General features: G+C 46.9%; 1 protein-coding gene across 9 annotated transcripts in view; it reads left to right on the forward strand.

The window, feature by feature from the left end:
• The window catches only part of MSI2 (musashi RNA binding protein 2), a 431,132-nt gene that overhangs the window by 273,452 nt on the left and 138,943 nt on the right, over positions 1 to 18,737 (forward strand). For all 9 annotated transcript variants that reach the window (XR_010117987.1, XM_055256382.2, XM_055256387.2 and 6 more), the window contains one exon: positions 1,948 to 1,996. Coding sequence is in view for 8 of the 9 variants with exons in the window: in XM_055256382.2 (XP_055112357.1) it covers positions 1,948 to 1,996 (49 nt within the window). In the remaining variant the exon portion in view is untranslated. The remainder of the gene's footprint in view (positions 1 to 1,947; positions 1,997 to 18,737) is intronic.

The following is an 18,737-nucleotide window of genomic DNA, read 5'->3' on the forward strand; positions in this document are numbered from 1 at the left end:
GAGGTTTATGACCGGCTTGCCTACCCCCGTCTTCCATTCTTACCTTGACTTTGCTCTTCCCCCTATTATATTTGATCGCATCTAGAAAAATACATTTGATTTGTCTGCAGGCACCATTTTAAACCTCGGTTTATTGCTTCGCCCAGCGTCTTCCCCTCCACTGGAGATTGTAGTCTGGGAGGAGTGAGGCATGAATAGCCCCTGATTCCTTTGCTCAAAGGGATTAGCGCCAGCCCCCAAGCTCATTTGTGAGCCTTTGAGTGCACATCAATGGTGCTCAGTCCTTCTTAGCCACAGGCACACAGTGAAATTGCTCTGAGGACAGGGCCCCCTGCTAACAGTTTTACCCACCCACAACCACACGGATTGGGTTGTATTTTTACCGTCAACCTTGGGCACAAAGTAAATGAAGAGAGTAGGCTGCACACGGGTCAGACCAGGTGCCCTCCCCTGGTGAAGGGTGAGGACAAACACTTGTGCTAAAGATGTGTGCTCTGTGGGATAAAGGAGTGGGTCATAAATACTCATAAAAGGAGTGCATTCCAGAGCAGAATCTGGTTCATTAAGCGTGAGTTCCTTGAGCTCTATGTGGGAGTTGAGTGTGGACCCTGAAATCTTATTGCCAGAAATATCCAGAAGGGGTTACAGGATGCGTGGGAGGGGTCTGGAAGGGATTAGCAAGAGAGACAGAGGATGCCTTTGGTATTTTATTATGTTCTTCTCTTTGATGTTTTTAAAAAGGTCCTAGCATCAATGTATTTGTTTGCTAGTACTGCCATAATAAAGTAACGCAGATTGGAGGGCTAAAACAACAGAAATTTATTTTCTCACAATTCTGGAGGCTAGAAGTTCAAGATCAAGGTGTGGCAGGGTTGCTTTCTTCTGAGGCCTCTCTCCCTGGCTCACGGTCTTCTCCCTGTGTTGGCACATGGTCTTCCCTGTTTGTGTTTGTGTCCTAATGTCTTCTGATAAGGACACCAGTCATATTGGATTAGGGCCCACCCTAATGATCTCATGGTAAATTAATTACTTCTTTGAAGAACCTCTCTCCAAATACAGTCACATTTTGAGGTCCTGGGGGTTAGGACTTCAACTATGAATTTTGGGAGACACAGTTGAGCCCATAACAATCAGGATGTTCAAGCTTCATTGTTTATCACTAAAAACAATTCACATATCTATTAGAAGGGCAATAATTAAGTAGGCTATGGCTTCTTATGCTGGGAAATATGCATCGGTCAAGATAGTAGTATACATGCTATACTAACCTGGGAATTGTTTGCCATATTGTAATGTTCCTGGTTAACAAAAGGAAAAATTCCATATACTATATGATTTAAACTATATTGAAACAGGCGTAGTTTTTTTCTGTCTTTAGAAAAAAAATACTCTAGGCCCGAAGCAGTGGCTCACACCTATAATCTCAGCGCTTTGAAAGGCTGCGGCAGGAGGATCACTTGAGCCCAGGAGTTCAAGACCAGCCTGAGCAACACAGTGGGAACCTGTCTGTAAAAAAAAAAAAAAAAAAGAAAGAAAAGAAAAGAAAAGAAAAAAAATAGCTGGGCATGATGGCACATGCCTGTAGTCCCAGCTACTCAGGAAGCTGAGGCAGGAGGATTGCCTGAGCTCAGGAGATGGAGACTGCAGCGAGCCATGATGGTGCCACTGCACTCTAGCCTGGGTGACAGAGTGAGACCCTGTCTCAAAAAATAAAAAGCAGACACTAAAGGGAACTATATAAAATGTTAACTGTATATAACTGTGTGGAGTGGAAAGACCACTGCGTTTTTTTTTTCTTTCTACTTTTTTGCGTTTTCAAATATTTTTTGATAAGCAACTATTACTTCTGTAATGGAAACTACCTCCTCACCCCCCCACACACATATACTGTTTTGTGTACTTTCTTAAAATTCCTAAAGCAGCCTTTATTCTATATTTGTTTTGCAGGTGGAAGATGCAATGCTGATGTTTGATAAAACTACCAACAGGCACAGAGGTAAGATTACCCCAGTGTAAGAGGGTTGCATTCACCCTCTCCTGGCCTCTCTCTCTGTCATCCCCAGTCCCACTGACAAAAGATACAGTGAAGAGTCTAGAGTCAAGCAGGTAGAGGTGGCCATCCGTTGAAGATCTTTATTCATGGAGGGTTCCAGTAGCACAAAGAGTTCCAGTACTGGATAGTCGAAAAACCATTTCCTTCTGGCCTAGGAACTCCTGTTTAGTTATGCAGCCATCGCTGACACACACATTCAGATGTACCTCTCTAATCCCGCCTTTCTGGGTCCCTTGCTAACCTCAGCACTAAGCGATCCAAGTGGAAATTATTCATGGCAGTGACTCAATTGAGTTATCAATTTGCATTGAAGGAGGTTCTTTAGGAGCAGACTGTCAATCTAAAGAGCCAAACAATCAAAATAAAACATTGTAGGTTCGTTGGGTATGTAGTGATTACAGCCTTGGGAATGCTCCGTGGGGCCTCTGGAATGTGTAGAGGGCATCTGCGCTTAATTGTGTTTTTCCCTGTGCTGCTTCTGTCCCATCCACTTTACAAAAAATGGGTCTTAACCTGGAGTCTGTGAACCTCTGCAGTGACATGCAAAATGTCGTATGTTTATACTTTTCTTGGGTGAAGATCCCTAGGTTTGGACAAATTCTCAAAAGGGTCTCTGGCCCTGCCCTTAGTCTCTTCCTTCCTCAAAAAGAACACATTAAATTTATTGCTTTAAACAGAAAAAGTGGAGGCATCTAGAAAAGTCCTCCCTGGAGGTAGCAGAGTCAAAGGAGGTGATGACTTAGTGTTCTGTTCCCCGGAAGCTCAGGTTTCTGGGGTTCCTATTAATAGGGTGTTAATGAGCAGAGCTTCCTAAGGGGGGGGTGGCAGGAAATGGTGTGCTGGTGCCCTCGAGGGAGGGAGCCTGTGAGTGAGCAGCGTTTCCTTGCCACTTGGATTGCATTTAGATGTTTCCTGTGTTGTTTACATTCCTGCTGTCACCTGTGATTAGAAGCAGTTACCCAGCACTGACTGTATGTCTTTCCTGTTTGGAGAAGGCAGAGTGAGTGAAAGGCAAGAAGGAGTGGAGTGGGAATCGGTGCTAGCGGGGCTGGGAGAAGGAGGGGGATATCCTGAGTGCGTCTGGTAATCTGGCTTCGAATGCATTCCTCTACAGCATCCTCAGAATGGGAGAGTTGAGCACTGGGTGCACAGCAGTGGTGTCAAGTGGTATTTATGGGGGGAAGAGATGGCAGGGGGTGGAGGGTGGGGAGCAGTGGAGAAGCAGGGAGAGAAAGGAGGGGCATACAGGTGTGGAATGATTGGTTTTGTCCACTGCCTTGCTGGGGAGTGAGAGCCCCAGGAGTGAGATGAAGGTGGTGCCCATGGTGGGCAATTCGGGATTATCCTCCATCATCATCCACATTCTGTCGATCTAGTTTTATGGTTTCCAAGCCCGACTTCCAAATGCATCTCCTAATGTGACCTTCACAGCAGCCCCTGCAGGGTTGTGACATTGGGAAAAATCACTTAACTTCTTTATGCCTCAGTTTATTCATCTGTAGGATGGGTGTAATCATAGAACCTCATCACAGGATTGCTCGGAGAGTGTAATGCCAAGCATCTAGTCAATTGTGCATAAATGTTAGCTCTTATTATTAGCATTATCATCACCTCCATCTGGTTGGCAAAATAACCAAGGCTCAGAGGAGGCAACTGAGAGACCCATGGCTGAGCAGGGTCTTAGGACTATTGATTTCAAATTCTGCTGTTTCTCTGCTGTGTCCAGATGGGAATGCATTTGTTAAAAAGAGCACTGCCAGCTATTTATTTTCAGGGTGGGTGATGCCCATTTGAATTTGGCACCTGGTGTTGAGTGTTAGAATTCATAATCCTGGGAGATTCCAGAGTTGCCCCCAGGTGATATTGTTGTCCTTTTATTTTGAAAATCAATGAAAGTATTTTTTGATCTGCTGTGTGTCAAGCCCTGTGCTGGGGGCTCACACTGGTATCATCTCATTAACTCTCAGAGCCGGGCAGGCAGAGGGCTGGTCATGGCAGAGGTGGGATTGAAACACCGGACTTCGGACTTCTGGGTGAAGGCCCAGAGGATGTGCCAGGAAAAGTTCTCTCTTATTTTTAACCAGATCCCTGTTGCTGTGGGTGAAGCCTCTTCCCTTTTTCCAAAAGGGAGAAAGGAAAGTGCTAGACTGCAGAGATGGGGTGGTGGTTCGTCTGGGACAGGCGCGGGAAGAGTTTGTTGCCCGTTGTGAGGTGGAGGATGGTCTGGTGGAGGGCCTGCTGCTCAGAGTGGCTTCGGGACATCATTGCTGGCTCTCCAGGAGTCCTGGTGGGCACTGGCAGGAAGGAGCGTGGGCAGGGCCTTGGTGCATGCACACTCCTGCCCCCAGGCCAAGCCAGAACCTCTGCTAGCACCCCCGGACCTGCCAGAGCTGAAGATGCCTGCGGTGGGGGCAGGACCAACTCTAAAATGTGTGGAGCCCAGAACCAGAGGAAAGGCAGGGCCCCCTATTCAAAGATGATTGAGAAGCTGGCCTGAGGGGCTGCAGCCTGTGGAGAGGGGAGACATGCCAGGAAGCCTCAGCAGGAAAGAGCCGCCCTCCCACTGCCCTCCCTGTCATCCAGGGCCCTCCCACTCTGCAATGTTGTTTCTGTGTGGGTGGGAGCAGCGGCCCATACACATATTCCAACCCCTCAAGATACCAGAGGAGGCATTTCTCTTTGAACTGGGTGCTGAAGCTGGTGTAATACTTCACTGCATTTAGAACATTTAAGGGAGTGAAAAAAATTTTTTGTTTTTTAAAAAGAAGAACATGTCACAGCAGAGGCACAGATCATATATATGGAGCGAGCCAGCCCCACATCTGTGGCCTGATGGAGTGCGCATTGGAGTCAGGTGATAAGCACAAGGAAATAAAATCCTCAGCAGCCACCTTGCCCCGAACTTACCTTCACCTCCTCGGTTCCTGCTGTCCATGATCTTATCGAGAGGAAAGCGCTGCAGTGGCAGAAGTTGAGGACGTCTCCCTGGCTGGCGCCACCTCCAGCTCTCTTCTTAAAGAGGCCCAGACCATCGACCCAGAGGTGTTGTCACAGCACGTGCTTAGCACTTGTCCTCAGATTCCTAGCCCAGCCCTGTGGGGCGGCCTGGGGCCTCAACTCATCCTTACCCCAGGAATTTCGACAGCTACCTGTGTGTCCTTGGAGCTGTGTGACATGAGCCGTGTGACATTTGCTGCTCAAGGATAACCACAGCGAACTGGGCTTAACATCTGATGAGCGTCAGGTGGGCCAGGCTCCCGGGGCCCATTCAGTCTCCACTTGCTGTTAGGAGCCACAGGTTAGGGCAGAATTTCCACTCCTTGACCCCACTGGTCACCTTCTGTCCCTGCTCCCTGTTGGTCTCTGTTGGGGCAGGGATGCCCTCTGTTCCATCTGCATGGCGGCAGCTTGTATCTCCCATCCACAGGAGCACCAGCCTGGGGCTCACTAGTGCCATGGGAGAGAACCCAGGACCTAGGAGAGAATGAGCCTCCCGCAATGTGTGTCTTCCACCCTGCAAGCAGCAAGAGGGTCCCACGTTCAGTCTTTGACTCACAGTGGGTGGAGCCCTGGAGATGTGGGGGCTCTCAACTTTCTCCTGACAGGCAGGCCTTCCTCCAGCTTCTGCTGCTCCCATGACATTTTTCCTGGGGCACATTCCCTAACCTCTGAGCATCTCAGGTTCTTCCTCTAAAAAATAAGAGACCTGGGATTGATGAGCCCCAGGACCTGAAGTATGTTTCTGGCCTTTAGCTTTTTAACTGTGAGAATGTTTAAGATGAATTCCTTTGCTATTTTTGTGACTAGGGGAGGGAGTGGGCAGTTGTTGCAGGTTGGGTTCCCTGGGAAGCAACTCTGGGAAGGGATTAGCAAGTGGAAGGTTTATCCAGAAGTGCTCTTGATCAGGAGAGGGCAGAGGGAGAAGCTGACTTGCGATGCCCTTCTGCAGTGGGGTGGTCCTTCAGGGGTCCCCAGCTGGGGTGGGAGTGCCATCCTTGATGCCTGCACACTGGCCTGTCATTGGGTGCAGCCCACCCCGTGAGACTGATGTGACCTGGACTTCCCCTGGGGAAATCCTGGAGGGGACTTCCAGCTGAAGACTATCTTCCAGCAGCACTCCCAGCTACTGGGAAGGAGGTCCCTCATTCCTGAAGGGGATCTAAGCATCCCGACACAGCACCCACTGTGATGGTGGTGGGGAGTTCTGTTGCTGTCTAAGCAGGCCATGTTAGCAATCTTGATAGAAACAGCCAACACTTTCTGAGCACTTACACACCAAGTGCTTAGCACAGTGCTGGCACCTACCATTGAATCTTGATGACAAACAGCCATAGGTGAACCGAGCTGCCCAGAGTCGCACCCTGGTGAAAGCAGAGCTTGGACGTAAACCCAGCCTGTCCGACCCGGAGCTCAGGCTCTTACGCTCTGCAAGCATTGCGCAAGGCAACTGGTTAAAGCAGAGGAGCTGGTCACTTTAAGGGTTTAGTATTTCCTCATTTTCTGTCCTTCTCCACACCAGCCTTCTTGTTGGATGACCGTGCTCCTCCATTTCCACTTGGAGAAATTAAGGCACATAAGTCTGGAATATTGCGTAGCAGATTCCTGCAGCCAGACAAGGAGCAGAGCTATTGTTAAAACCTGGATGCCAGTCGGCACGATGGCTCACACCTGTAATCCCAGCACTTTGGGAGGCCGAGGCGGGTGGATCACCAGAGGTCAGGAGTTAAAGACCAGCCTGGCCAACATGGTGATACCCTGTCTCTACTAAAAATACAAAAATTAGCCGGCTGTGGTGGCGGGTGCCTCCTGAAATCCCAGCTACCCAGGGGGCTGAGGCACGAGAATCGCTTGAACCCAGGAGGCGGAGATTGCAGTGAGCCAAGATCGCGCCATTGCCCTCCAGCCTGGGCAACAAGAGTGAAACTCCGTCTCACAAAAAATAAAACAAAAACCTGGATGCCTCCCTTGGCCCTGTCTCTCACTTCATTTCCTGACCTTCCATACAATGATTTGTGCCCAGGGGGAGAGGAGAATGGTGGCTTTCCAATTTTCTCAGAGTCACTTCATTTGCTCTCTGAAAGTTGTTAGAGGTGGTCTGGAAAACGCTGTACTGATCATCAATGGATTTAATCATTAGGAGGGGGAAGTTTGTTGCTTTATCCTTGTAAAAGTCAGATAAGATCTGGGACTCGGCCTTAAGTATTGATCCCAAGGTGGGGCTGGAGAGGAGGGACAGGGAGGGAAGAGGCAACGAGGTGCTGTCCTTCCAGTTTGCTCTGTTGTTGGCAGGAGGCCGGGGAGTAGACAGCCAGCAGGAGGGAGGGAGGGTGCACTGGCCAGCTCTCTCTCCAGTGTCCCCACAACCTCAGCCCTGATGGAGAAAGTGGAATGCGGGCATGTTGCTTGCCGAAATATTCCCACACTCACCTCCTTATGGGGGAAGGGAGCCCTCCCCATTGTGAGGGTCACTGTAGAGGAGCCTCAGCTGTCCTTCCCTCCAATTTCAGGGCCCTGCTCAGGTTCCAGAGCCCTGCACAGCTGGGTTCCTCCAGGGAAGATCTGGATGATTGAGGCCTAGTTGAAAGCAGGTGAGGAGTCTCTGAAGCTAATCCCATAGCCTGGTGAGGGAGTGGTTTCTGGCAGAGGACATCCCTGTGGCCTTCATTACCCAGCAGGCCTGCTTGCCCTGGAACATTGCCAGAGGCAAAGAAACAGGAGACACTGGGAGAGAAATAAAGATTAGTGTGATGGATGACTCTTCTCCCAGCAGTTAGCAGTTGCTTATTAAATGCAATGCTAATGGCTTTGGAGAGGAATAACGGCCCTGAGACCCCCTGGAAGGGGGTGGGATGGTTTTGTGAGCCCCAGCGAGCACCATCAGTGGCAGGCCTCTTGGACTGAGAGGGTCCTTTCCCAGAGTGGCTGTGGTTTATCCCAGTTCCTGGGCTGGAAATGCGCAGTGGTAGGGGATCCAGCCAGAGGGAGGAGCATCCAGGCAGGTGGCGGGAGAGCTTGGGTTCTTCCTGGAGCTTGCTCAGTCTCTGTCCCGAAAAGCAGTTGGCCGAAGTTTAAGGTCTTTGTTAATTTGCGTAATCGGTTTATTTATTAAAATGGTGCCAGTAAGATGTAACTTCAGCTGTGATAGAAGATAATGCTTTTCTAAGGAGGAAAAACAGCCCTTAATGTTTTGAATACCTGCCAGAACCTCACTTTTGAAATTGACCTCTGAAGTCCAGATTGACTCTTTTATGTACGATGTATAAAGATGCTTAAGAATTGCACTGTAATTATTTGTTTATTGGTATCTATTTCTCAAAAAAAAAGGGCATAGAAAAAAGAGTTTCACAAAGGTGTAGGTTTTAAAATAATTTTTTAAAAAATTATTTAAAGCATTGCTTCACTTGTAGGTGTGGGATGTCAGACATAATGTATGCATGTCCTTCCTAATGAGAGTCTAACATTCTGACTTTATTTACCTAGGGAAGAACGTTGGGACTGTATAAGCTGTAGATGTGACTTTGTAGGATGGAGGAAGAAGTGTGTTTGACAAAAACAATCAGACCCTCTGGCCAGAAAGGGCACAGTCCAAGAGAAGGGTTGTTGGAGGGAGTAGAAAGTATGATAAGGATGTGTAGAATCACAGCTGGTGATGACACTTTTGCTGATGTGACAGGAGGGCAGCCTGCAAAAGATTGGCTCCCACGCTGCCCTCGTTTGGGGTCTGGAGCAGGATTTGCTGCCTGTCTTCCCTGCCGGAATTTTACCGGTAGTATTTTCTCCACCTCTCAAATATGCTCTTAACTTTTCACTAATTGCTGATGGTGTTAAGTATCCATCAAATCCTCTCCCAAGTCTGAGATGTGTTAAGGGGTTTATTGGAAGCATGTAAACCAACAGTTGGTCACTATTGGTATTGATCCTAATTCTGCACCAGGATTAGAAACCACTGGACAAGAAAGCAGACAGTCTGTCATAGACCACCACCAACAGCCAGGGTTCCTGGCCTCCCAGAGCTTTCAGTTTAGTCCGTAGTGTGATGTAACATGCCAGCTGGGTTCTCTTATGTCAGTTCAGGGTCCTAGATGGGGTTAGGTGAAAATCCAGTTCTCTTTCCAGAGTGGACCATTGTCAGGTGGCGGAGGGTGGGGGGGTGGGCAACTGTTTAAGAAAGATATTGACCAACAGGAATCTAGGAGAGAATGGTGAGAATGGGGTAGAAACTCAATATGATTGAGTCCAAGAGGTCTTGAGGGGAGTGGAGAGCTGTGATGTGGTCATCTACTGCAGCCTTTGGGTACCCGAAGAGTTTCCATTGGAAAAGAGTTCTGTGTAGCCTCGAAGTTGGGCATACTTGAGTTAGAACAAGGAAGAATCGCCTAGTCCAACCGTGGCAATAAGAGGACAGCCATTGCCCCTCTGCCAGATTCTCAGAACCCAAGGTTCTGTGCCTCCAGTGGGCTCATTCTAAAGCTGGGGCTGTGTGAGGGGGTGGGCATGCTGCGTGCCTACTGTGAGGGGCACACCTGCCTCTTCACTCCCTTGCAGGGCTGCATCCCCAGGCCCTGTAACCTTGCAGCGATGGAGGGCAAAGGAGGGGGAGGGATAAAGAGTCAGCCCACCCTTTGCCATCTTTCAGAGACCAGCCCCGGAGCTGTCTGCACATTTTATTTTCTCGTTAAATAAACACCATTAGCCTTCCTGAGAAATTGGTGCAAACATGACCTCGCAAATAACCAATTAAAAGGGTAGGGTTGAAGGGGAATGTGAATTTGAAAACATGTAGAGGAGGCCATTAAAGATTCCTGTAGACTCTGGCAACATCGATCCGAGACCTTAATTTTATTTCTGACAGGAAAGCAAGGAGTGTGCTTTAATTTTTTTTTCCCCTGAGTTAACTCAATTCCGGAAGCGCCCATTCTGGCGCTGTCTCTTGAGATATTAATCAACACAGTAGCTTGGTTCTGTTCACCTGCTTTTCTTTGGAGACACAGAGTAATACAAAGCCCTCAACTTCCTAGCAACAGGGCTGGGGGACAGGGTGCCCGGGGAAAGAGGGAGCTTGCAAAGCCAGGAGGAATTTGGTACCCAGGATGAGCTGCACTTTTTTAGCCAAAATATAAATCTTAAACTTCTTTCCTTTGGAATAAAAGCCCTGGCACCAAAAGGGTGGTGACCTAATAGGTCTTCCTGCCTCCCCCTGCTGTGGCCCACGGAAGCAGAAAGGGAGTGGGCTCAGGGTCAGCAACTTCATTGACCCAGAAGTGGTTTTTTTGTAGAGAGGGACAATGAGTCTTTTGTTTGGTCCTGTTCCCATAGAGGCCCAGGCTCTGACTCTCACAACATGGTTTAAGATCTCGGTGAGGGCAGAGTGTGGAGATCTGAAGAGAAAGGAGCTTTTAGCATGGCAGCTTGATTAAAAGCACCCCCTTTCTTAGCATCACGGTACTGCCAGTGGCCGGAGAGGGCTGGGCTGGGGGTCGCCGCAAGCCCTGGGTGGCTGCCTCCCCGTTGGGACTTAAGGTTCCTAGAGGGGTCCCGGTTATTATGCACCTCTGGACTTCAGCTTCTGTTTTCAGTTTGTAGATCCGAGGGTGTACGCTATCCCATCTGTATCTGTATATCAGCATGGTATGCTGCAGAGAGCTTGAGTTTTAGAGTTGGTCATACTCGGTTTCAGATCCCAGCTTTCCCTTGGGTGTGATCTCAGGCAAGTTACAGATGTTTTACTCCCTTGTGAAGGTAACACACCCACTCTGTAAGTTAAATGATTCCACTTGCGTAGTGCCCACCGCAAGTAGAGAGTGCGGGGCAGCCTGGGTTCTTCCCCCTTCCTCCTTAAGTGAAACCACCTGCTTAACTTCTTTGGGCAAACAAACTAAAATCTGTGTTTGAGTTTTGGGGACCCTAGTCTTGAAAAATAAAACCCTTTCGTGGTTGTTTTTTCCTCTGCTTTGCACACACACATATGCTTGCATGTGCATGGAATATCTTTGAAAGGATACCTGCAAAATCGGTAAAAGGAGTTAGAACTGCATATTGGTTAAGATCACATGCTCTGAAGTGAGACAAATCTAAGCTCTGTGACTTAATAGCTGTGTGACCTTGGGCAACTTATCTTCTCTGCGACTCAGATTCCTTATCTATAAAATAGGACATTGGGTTAGCCCGAGGCTTACGTCATTTAATGAGTATAAAGGGTTTGGAACAGTCTCTGGCCATAGTAAACACTCGAATATGTTTTATGCACATGTGCATATCATATGCAGATGTACATACATGAAAAACACACATACATGAAAAAGTGTCTGCTCCTTTTTTATGGGGAAGAGAATTAAGTGACCTGAGATAGATGGAGGGAATCTTTTTATTATATACTCATTTACTTTTTGAATTTTTGTACCTTATGCACTTATTACCTATTCATTTACTTCTTCAGTGTGAGCTTTTAAAATGTATGCCAATTTGAATTGTCAATGCAGTGATAGAACGACATGAAAGAGACTTTTCGAAAGAAAGAAAATTTACGAGCCGGGCACAGTGGCTCACGCCTGTAATCCCAGCACTTTAGGAGGCCAAGGTGGGCGGATCACTTGAGGCCAGGAGTTCAAGACCAGCCTGGCCAACGTGGTGAAACCCCATCTCTACTGAAAATACAAAAATTAGCCAGGAGTGGTGGCACGCGCCTGTAATCCCAGCTACTTGCGAGACTGAGGCAGGAGAATTGCTTGGACCCGGAGACAGAGGTTGCAGTGAGCTGAGGTTGTGCCACTGCACTCCAGCCTGGGTGACAGAGTGAGAATCTCAAAAAAAAAAAAAAAAAAAATTACTCCATCCTAGCACCCTACCACAATAACTATTGTTTGCCTTCTTCCTGACATGTACATAAAATGTTTTTAAAGTTGGTTGTAACTGTGGGGTTAATTTGTTGAGTGAGGTGTGGGCTCTGCCTCATCTGAGTTTTCTGTCCTGCCAGGGACACCTAGGAGTTCCAAACCAGCAATATGTGATTCTATGCAGCTGAGCATCCTTCACCTCTGAGTCTCCTCTGTCTTTTTGTTTCCACAAACAGATGATCTGATGGATAGATGAGGATTTTCTTAGTAGTTTCTGCTCTTCCCAGACAACATGCTATTATTAGAATAGCCAGACTGGCCCTGGTCTGAAAAGAAGCCTGGTTTGCGCCAGTTCATCCAAGACCAGAGGGGAGGAGGGCCAGAACAGGGAGGTCCTCCATCCCAGGAGTTCAAAGTGCTTCGTAATTCAAGTTTAAAAAAAGTTAAAAGCATTTTTCTACCCCAAGTTATGACTAGTAAACATGTGGGGACCTTACACAGCGTGGCAAATGCAGAATCTTCCTCCGCATTCCCATTGTTTATAGCTTAGGAGTCAAGGCAACACCCGGTTAATGATGCTTGTGAAGTGTCTGGGCCATGTGGCAAAGGGATAAGAGCTTAGGTCTAGATTCACACTGCAGGACTCACTTTCCAGAGCAACCACTAATCAATTGCTGTGTGACCCCGGACAAGTTACTAAATCTCTCTAAACCTCAGTTTTCTCATCTATTAAATGGTGTTAATGTTATTAACTCATGGACTTGGGAAGTTTAAGTGAGACAGTTTATCTGTGTGAAACATCTGATGCTTGGAAGGCTATCTGTGAATGTTAACTTTATCATTATCATATTAATTATTGTTATTTTACTACTAAGAATACTGTGACTGTCATTACTTTGGGAATGGAAGCTCAGGCTTGCTGATGGGAGAGAATGTTAACACCCTAGATGGCTGCTGGCAGATGCTGTCAAGTTTTCCACCTTGAAGGGTGTTATGGGCTGAATTTTGTCCTCCAAAAACATAAGTGGAAGTCCTGACCCCTAAAAGATACCCCCAAAAGAAGTCCTAATCCCAAAAAGATAAGTTGAAGTGCCTCAGAATGTGACCTTACTTAGAAAGAGGGTCTTTGGAGGTGTAATCGGGTTAAGAGGAGGTCTTAGTGAACTGATCTGACCATAGTCCTTATAAGAAGGAACATGTGAAGAGAGAGACACAGAGAGATGGCCACGTGACCTCAGAGGCAGGGACGGGGCAGTGCGGCCGCAAGCCAAGGATTGCTGACCACACTAGAAGCTAAGAGAAGAGCCTGAAACAGATTTTCCCCTGAGCCTTCAAGAGGGCATGGCCTTGCCAACACCTGGATTTCGGATTTCTAGCTTTCAAAACTGAGACAGAATAAGTTTCTGTTGTTTTAAGCCCCCCTCCCCTGTTTGTGGTAGCTTGTTACAGCAGCGCTAGGAAAATAATAGGGCAAAGCAGAGTTTCCTGCCCAGTATGTCCCCTTGCTCACTACTGGCCTGCAGTCCTGGTGGTCAGACTTATCCTTCTCGCTCTGTGCCTTCCTAGTCACAACCTGCCTCAGCAAAATGATGTGCAAGAGAAGTTAGAGAAACGACCTTTCATGCAACTGAGAACACAGCCCCCGAAGCCTGACTTGGTTCATACCTTGCCCAAGTCTATTTTGCCAAAGACCTTGAAATTGACCTTAGGATGTTAAAGATATATTTTGGTAGACAGAGGGAGAGAGAGAGAGAGAGACACTTGAAGTCTGAAGTTTAAATTTTAATTTAGTGGCCTCCAGGGCTCAGTTATTTCTTTATAAGCCAAGGAATAACCAGCACAGTTATGAGTTGTCAGAATTCCCAACTCCAGCGACACAAACCATACTCATTAGAGTGGCGTTTCTAGCTGGTTCATTCAACTTGGCAATTCAGGGAAATAATCCAGAAAAAGAACGGAAGGAATAAAAGGAAGGAAATCAGGAGAGCTCATGTGTATGACAACATGCACCCTGGCATCCCTATATACCTGCCTCCCTTTCTATCCGGAAAAAAAAAAAAAATAAGAAAACAGCAAGACAACACTGAACTTCAAAAGCTGCCGAACAGACTTCTTGATTTCTTTACGTTGTCCCAGAAGCCCTTTCAGGCAGGAACATTTGCCAAATTCAATCCTGGAGTAAATTTTTAAGCTAAATTAATGCAGTTGGGGGTCAAAATGGCAACACCTACAGGTCTCCAGTTGTAAGGACGCCGGTGGGCACAGCAGTAATTGATCATTATAGCACTCATGTGGATGTGCTTCTCTTAATCCTCTGGTTTGGTTGGCAAACCCAGTAGTGTATAAAAATCACTGCCATGATTTTAAAGTGATCAAAGTTGTGCACCTTTGAGCACTCCCTTCGCCTTTGAAATTTCTCCCTCAACTTGCCACCTGTCTTGGTATCAGGAAATAATTGAAAGTGCCTTCTTCCCCCTGAATGTGTCCAGCGTTGGCGCCTGCGTTCTAGCACCCTAGGCAAAGCTGGCGCCTCTGCACCAGATCTGCGATGTGCGTACGCAATGCTGACATCCGATTTATTATGTCGGAGGGCTGGGCTGGTTCATGGATGATTCATGACTCTGCTTTCCACTGCCGCTGGAGGTGACATCATCCATTCGGGGCCCAGAATAGACACACGAGCAACAGTGGGCCGTGTTTTGTGTCTCTCTCACCAACCCTGGGCTGCCTCCCACTTGCCACCCCACTGCTGGGTGTTCATTGAGTGAGAATGGTGGTGACCCAAGGAGTCCGTCGGAAATGTCTCCTTAAGTAGAAGGTCATAAATGTGTTTCAACACTGTTGCACAATAAAGCAGAGAAGGGACCTTCCCCAAAGTTCGTCTCTTCCCTTATGTTCTTCTAGTTGGAATTTAGATTTCACTGGCAACCCCAGAGCTGCTTCACTCTGTGGCCAACTTTGATTTTCTCATGTACAGACACGGTTGGTTAGGAAAGTCTGGCTGAGATAATTTATCCCACAGCCTAGCACTGGACACTCCGCATGATGACTGACTGATGTCACGTTAGATGTTGGGATTAGACCGATGGTTTCCACCCTGGCTGTATATTAAAATCCCCTGGGGAGTTTTTAAGATGTCCTGATGCCTGAGTCCCACCCCAGACCAATTAAGTGAGACTCAAAGATGGAGCCCTGGCATTGGTTATTTTTAACATTTTTCCAGCTGATGCTAATATGCAGTCAGGGCTGGGCACCCCCTGGGTCACATGACCTTCAAGGAGCCTTCCAGCTTTCAAACCCTTTAAAAGGGCAGTGCTGCTGACTTGGACCAGGTCTTTGAGCCTGTCCTGTGTCTGGGCAGTCTGGCACGTGTCCTGGTGTTAAGCCCTGGGAGGTGGGGATGCCTTCTTCATGTGGGGCCTTCATGGGTGACTAGGTCAGCTCCATCCGTTGTCTGTGCCTATGACTTCTTGTAGTTTTCCGTTGTGGCACTTCTCAGTTCTTAATGATTGTTATTTGCTTGATTATTTGATTTGTATCTGTGTCTTCCACTCTCCTCTTATGTCCCCTTTGCCCAGCAAATACCATTAATCTATGACAAGAGGGTGGGCACTCACCTTGGTCTCTGTCCTCATTTGCCTGAAAACTGAGAATGGTTCCTACTCACGCTTCCCATCTCAACTTCCTTTGCTCTAACAAAACAGAGGTGCGGAAGCCCTGTCTGGAGAGGCGTGTAGGAGCTACACCTGTCTTCTGAAGAGGGCCTTGGAGACCTAAAGAAATGATTTAGGAACACTTTTTCCAGCACCCAAGGAAAGAACCCAGCAAACTAATGAGAGTTTTTTCTTGCTGGCTTAAGAGGGGGGAAAAATGCCTTTAGGGTTGTTGTAGTTGTTCTTAACAGCTGATTTAGAAGAAAGACTGAAAGTATTGGTTTGAATCAAAAACATCAGTCCTGCCTGTAGTTCCGCCTTGGACCCATGCTGCCTGGTTGCAGCCCTGGAGGGCTGGGGGGACAGCACGCTTTAGCCAGGGGTCTGTTGCAGTGTTTCAAGTGCCTATGCATTTCTACCCCAGAGGCCAGGTAGACAGAGATGTGTGCTTACAGATCGAATTCTAAATTTCCTCCCCACTTCCAAAATCACTAGTTTTGGCATCTTAAGTCTTCTTTTAATTAAGTTGATTCATTTGCTCTAGAAAGAGTTTTCCTGATTCAGCTAGTATATTTATGTATAAACTACTCTGGAAACACCTGGCAATTTTTCTGAGTGACAATGAGGAAACGTAGTTTGAAAATTATGGTTTAATTTGCTCCCTCCCCGATGCTGTCTTACCTTTTCAAAAATGGGTAAGATTTACAAAAGAAGCTTTGTATTTTGCCCGTATGTTTTACAGCAGAGATATGTGTATCAACAATACCTAATAATTTCCCTTTATGTTATTTTTAGAACTCTAGCTTTTAATGGACAATTGAATCATTCCTTGGCAAAGAGGAAATCATCTAATTACATGTTTTTATTTATTGTGAATTTGCAGGTAGGCCCCAGAGAGATTGGTGAGCATATATAAAAAGTTAGAATAAACAGTGTCTTAATGACTGTTTTCAGGAGTGAAAAGCCATGTTGTCACTTTGGGGTTGCATCCCAGCTCTGTGTGTTGTGTGTATGTGCGTGTGAGTGTTGCTTGCAGAGTGTGTGTGCCTGTGAGTGTGTTTGTGTGTAGGTAGGAGGGTGCAAGGCACATTTGAATTGGACGTGGCCCTCGGTTGGTTTCAAAAAATAAACTGGAATCAAAAATGCTATAAAGGATCAAAATAGGAAAACAGACACCTGCCCCTGTTTTATTTTGCTTTATTTTAGGTGTATGGCCTCTTTAGTGTGGGACTAATTAAAATCCCCTGATAAGGCCTAGTACCCTGGCCTGGTCATTAGCAGCGTTGTTCACTTTTCCTGGGTAGGATAAGTGGCTTCCAGAAACAAAGTGGTTTGAATCAGAAATGGCACCTCCTGGGTTCATCCCCTCTTTTCTTTATAAGGTTCTTTAGCCAAATGCAGGGGGTAGGGCGCTGCAGGTAGCCCAGTGAATCTTGCTGCTAGGGCAGTAGCAGCTGGGGTGGGAAGAGGAGAGCAGCTGGGGTTGTGTTATTCGTCATTCCATGAAGAGATTGATTTGAGAAATAATAAGGCAGTGATATTAGCAACACATGCTTGCAGGTCAGATGACCTCGATGAAAACCCCCAGTTAAGTGTGTGTAATGGTTTGACAATATATATGCCTTCTAAAAACATCCTATTTTAAAATGGAAATTGGACTGTTCATGCAATTCTTAGCAAATATGCCGAGACCATTACCAAAGGGAGCTTGGAAATCTGAAGAGTGATCTTTCTATTTAATTTGGCCTCTACCCTCCCCCTTTCAAAGGATGCTTAAACTCACTTTGTTTTCCTGTCCTTGCCTTTTCATTTTGTTAATTGTTTTGATTTGTAAAATACTATGCCTCATACTACACTCCTTTATGATGATTTACTGTGCTGTTCTTATCTTTCACCTTAAATCCTTGATAAGAGCATTTTAAAAATGAAATTGCTACCTGACACTATTATAAAATCTTGGCTGGCAGCCAGTGGAGAAACAAGCACGTTTGGTGGGGGAGGTTGGGGCAGAGAAGGAGACTGAGTTTAGAGAGAGGAAAGATTTTCAAAGGAACTGTATAGCACATTTTCCCCGCTCTGAATTCTGGAGGCCCCCCCTTTTTTTTTTAAGTAGAGCGTTAATGCACTCTCGTAAGTGCCTCCTCACTATTGCCTAGTGGACCGTGGGGTGGGCGGTGAGTGAATTGAACAGACAAGATTCTTTGGGCAAAGGTTATCTGTGCTGAAGATGAAACTCCCATATGTCCTTTGCTATGGATTGGAACTGGATGGATGGATGGAGCAGACAGATGGATAGCAGTGAACCAGCTACCATATTTATAGCTAGGAGCATGTGTCTTTCTCAACTCCAGACATCCCCACCCCTGTATCCCACCTTGTTCTGTTCCAGACACATCAGAGCAGAGCCCCCTTTAGTTGCAGCAGCTATGGCAGCCAACTGCCCAAAGATGGAAACTTTCGTTGTGTGTGTTTGTCTAGAGATCTCCCTTTATCCACAAAGGGCATCACCGATGGGGGGACCAGTAAATAGAGCTGTCTGAAGTAGCAGTCCGTTGAAATTCTAGTATTGTGACTTAATGAACTCTTGTCTTTAATTCCTATGACTTGGAGAAGACAGCCATTCTCTCCCCATAATGGAGCTCGTTAACCCATCTCTGTACTGACTGGTGCTTTTATTATTATTATGACGACTGGAGAACATAAGTCTGAATGTTAGAATAACAGGTTTCCCGAGTGCCTGGCAGAGAAGGGGGTGTATAATGATGATGATCTTACGTGGGAATAACAGCGGCCACCGGCTTATCTGGCACAGGCATTATTACATCTGTGTCGCCTGAAGTGCCATTTGTGAAGACCTGGTATTTATTGTCCTAGATTATTGGGGTGGGGGAGGGTGAGGCAGCAGAAGGGACACTTATCATCCCGTCAGGGCTCGACAGCCGAGGGGCAGCTGCTGGGTGCGAAGGCCACAGTCAGCGGGAGGCCCCTGTGTGTAACTGGAGATTCTGGGGCGATTATGCCCAATTTATCACGCACCTCATGAAAATATAATCCACCACCAAAATGACTGCTTTTGGAAACTGTCTTGTCTCTTTTGAGCCGAGACTGGAGACAAGCAGACGAGGTTCGGTGGTAATGAATAAAGAAACATTCCTTTCTGAACACAATCTTCTGTCACCAGTCACTTTTCAACAGACA

This window comes from Symphalangus syndactylus, chromosome 20 (genome assembly GCF_028878055.3).
Source record: "Symphalangus syndactylus isolate Jambi chromosome 20, NHGRI_mSymSyn1-v2.1_pri, whole genome shotgun sequence".
Classification (NCBI taxonomy): Eukaryota; Metazoa; Chordata; class Mammalia; order Primates; family Hylobatidae; genus Symphalangus; species Symphalangus syndactylus.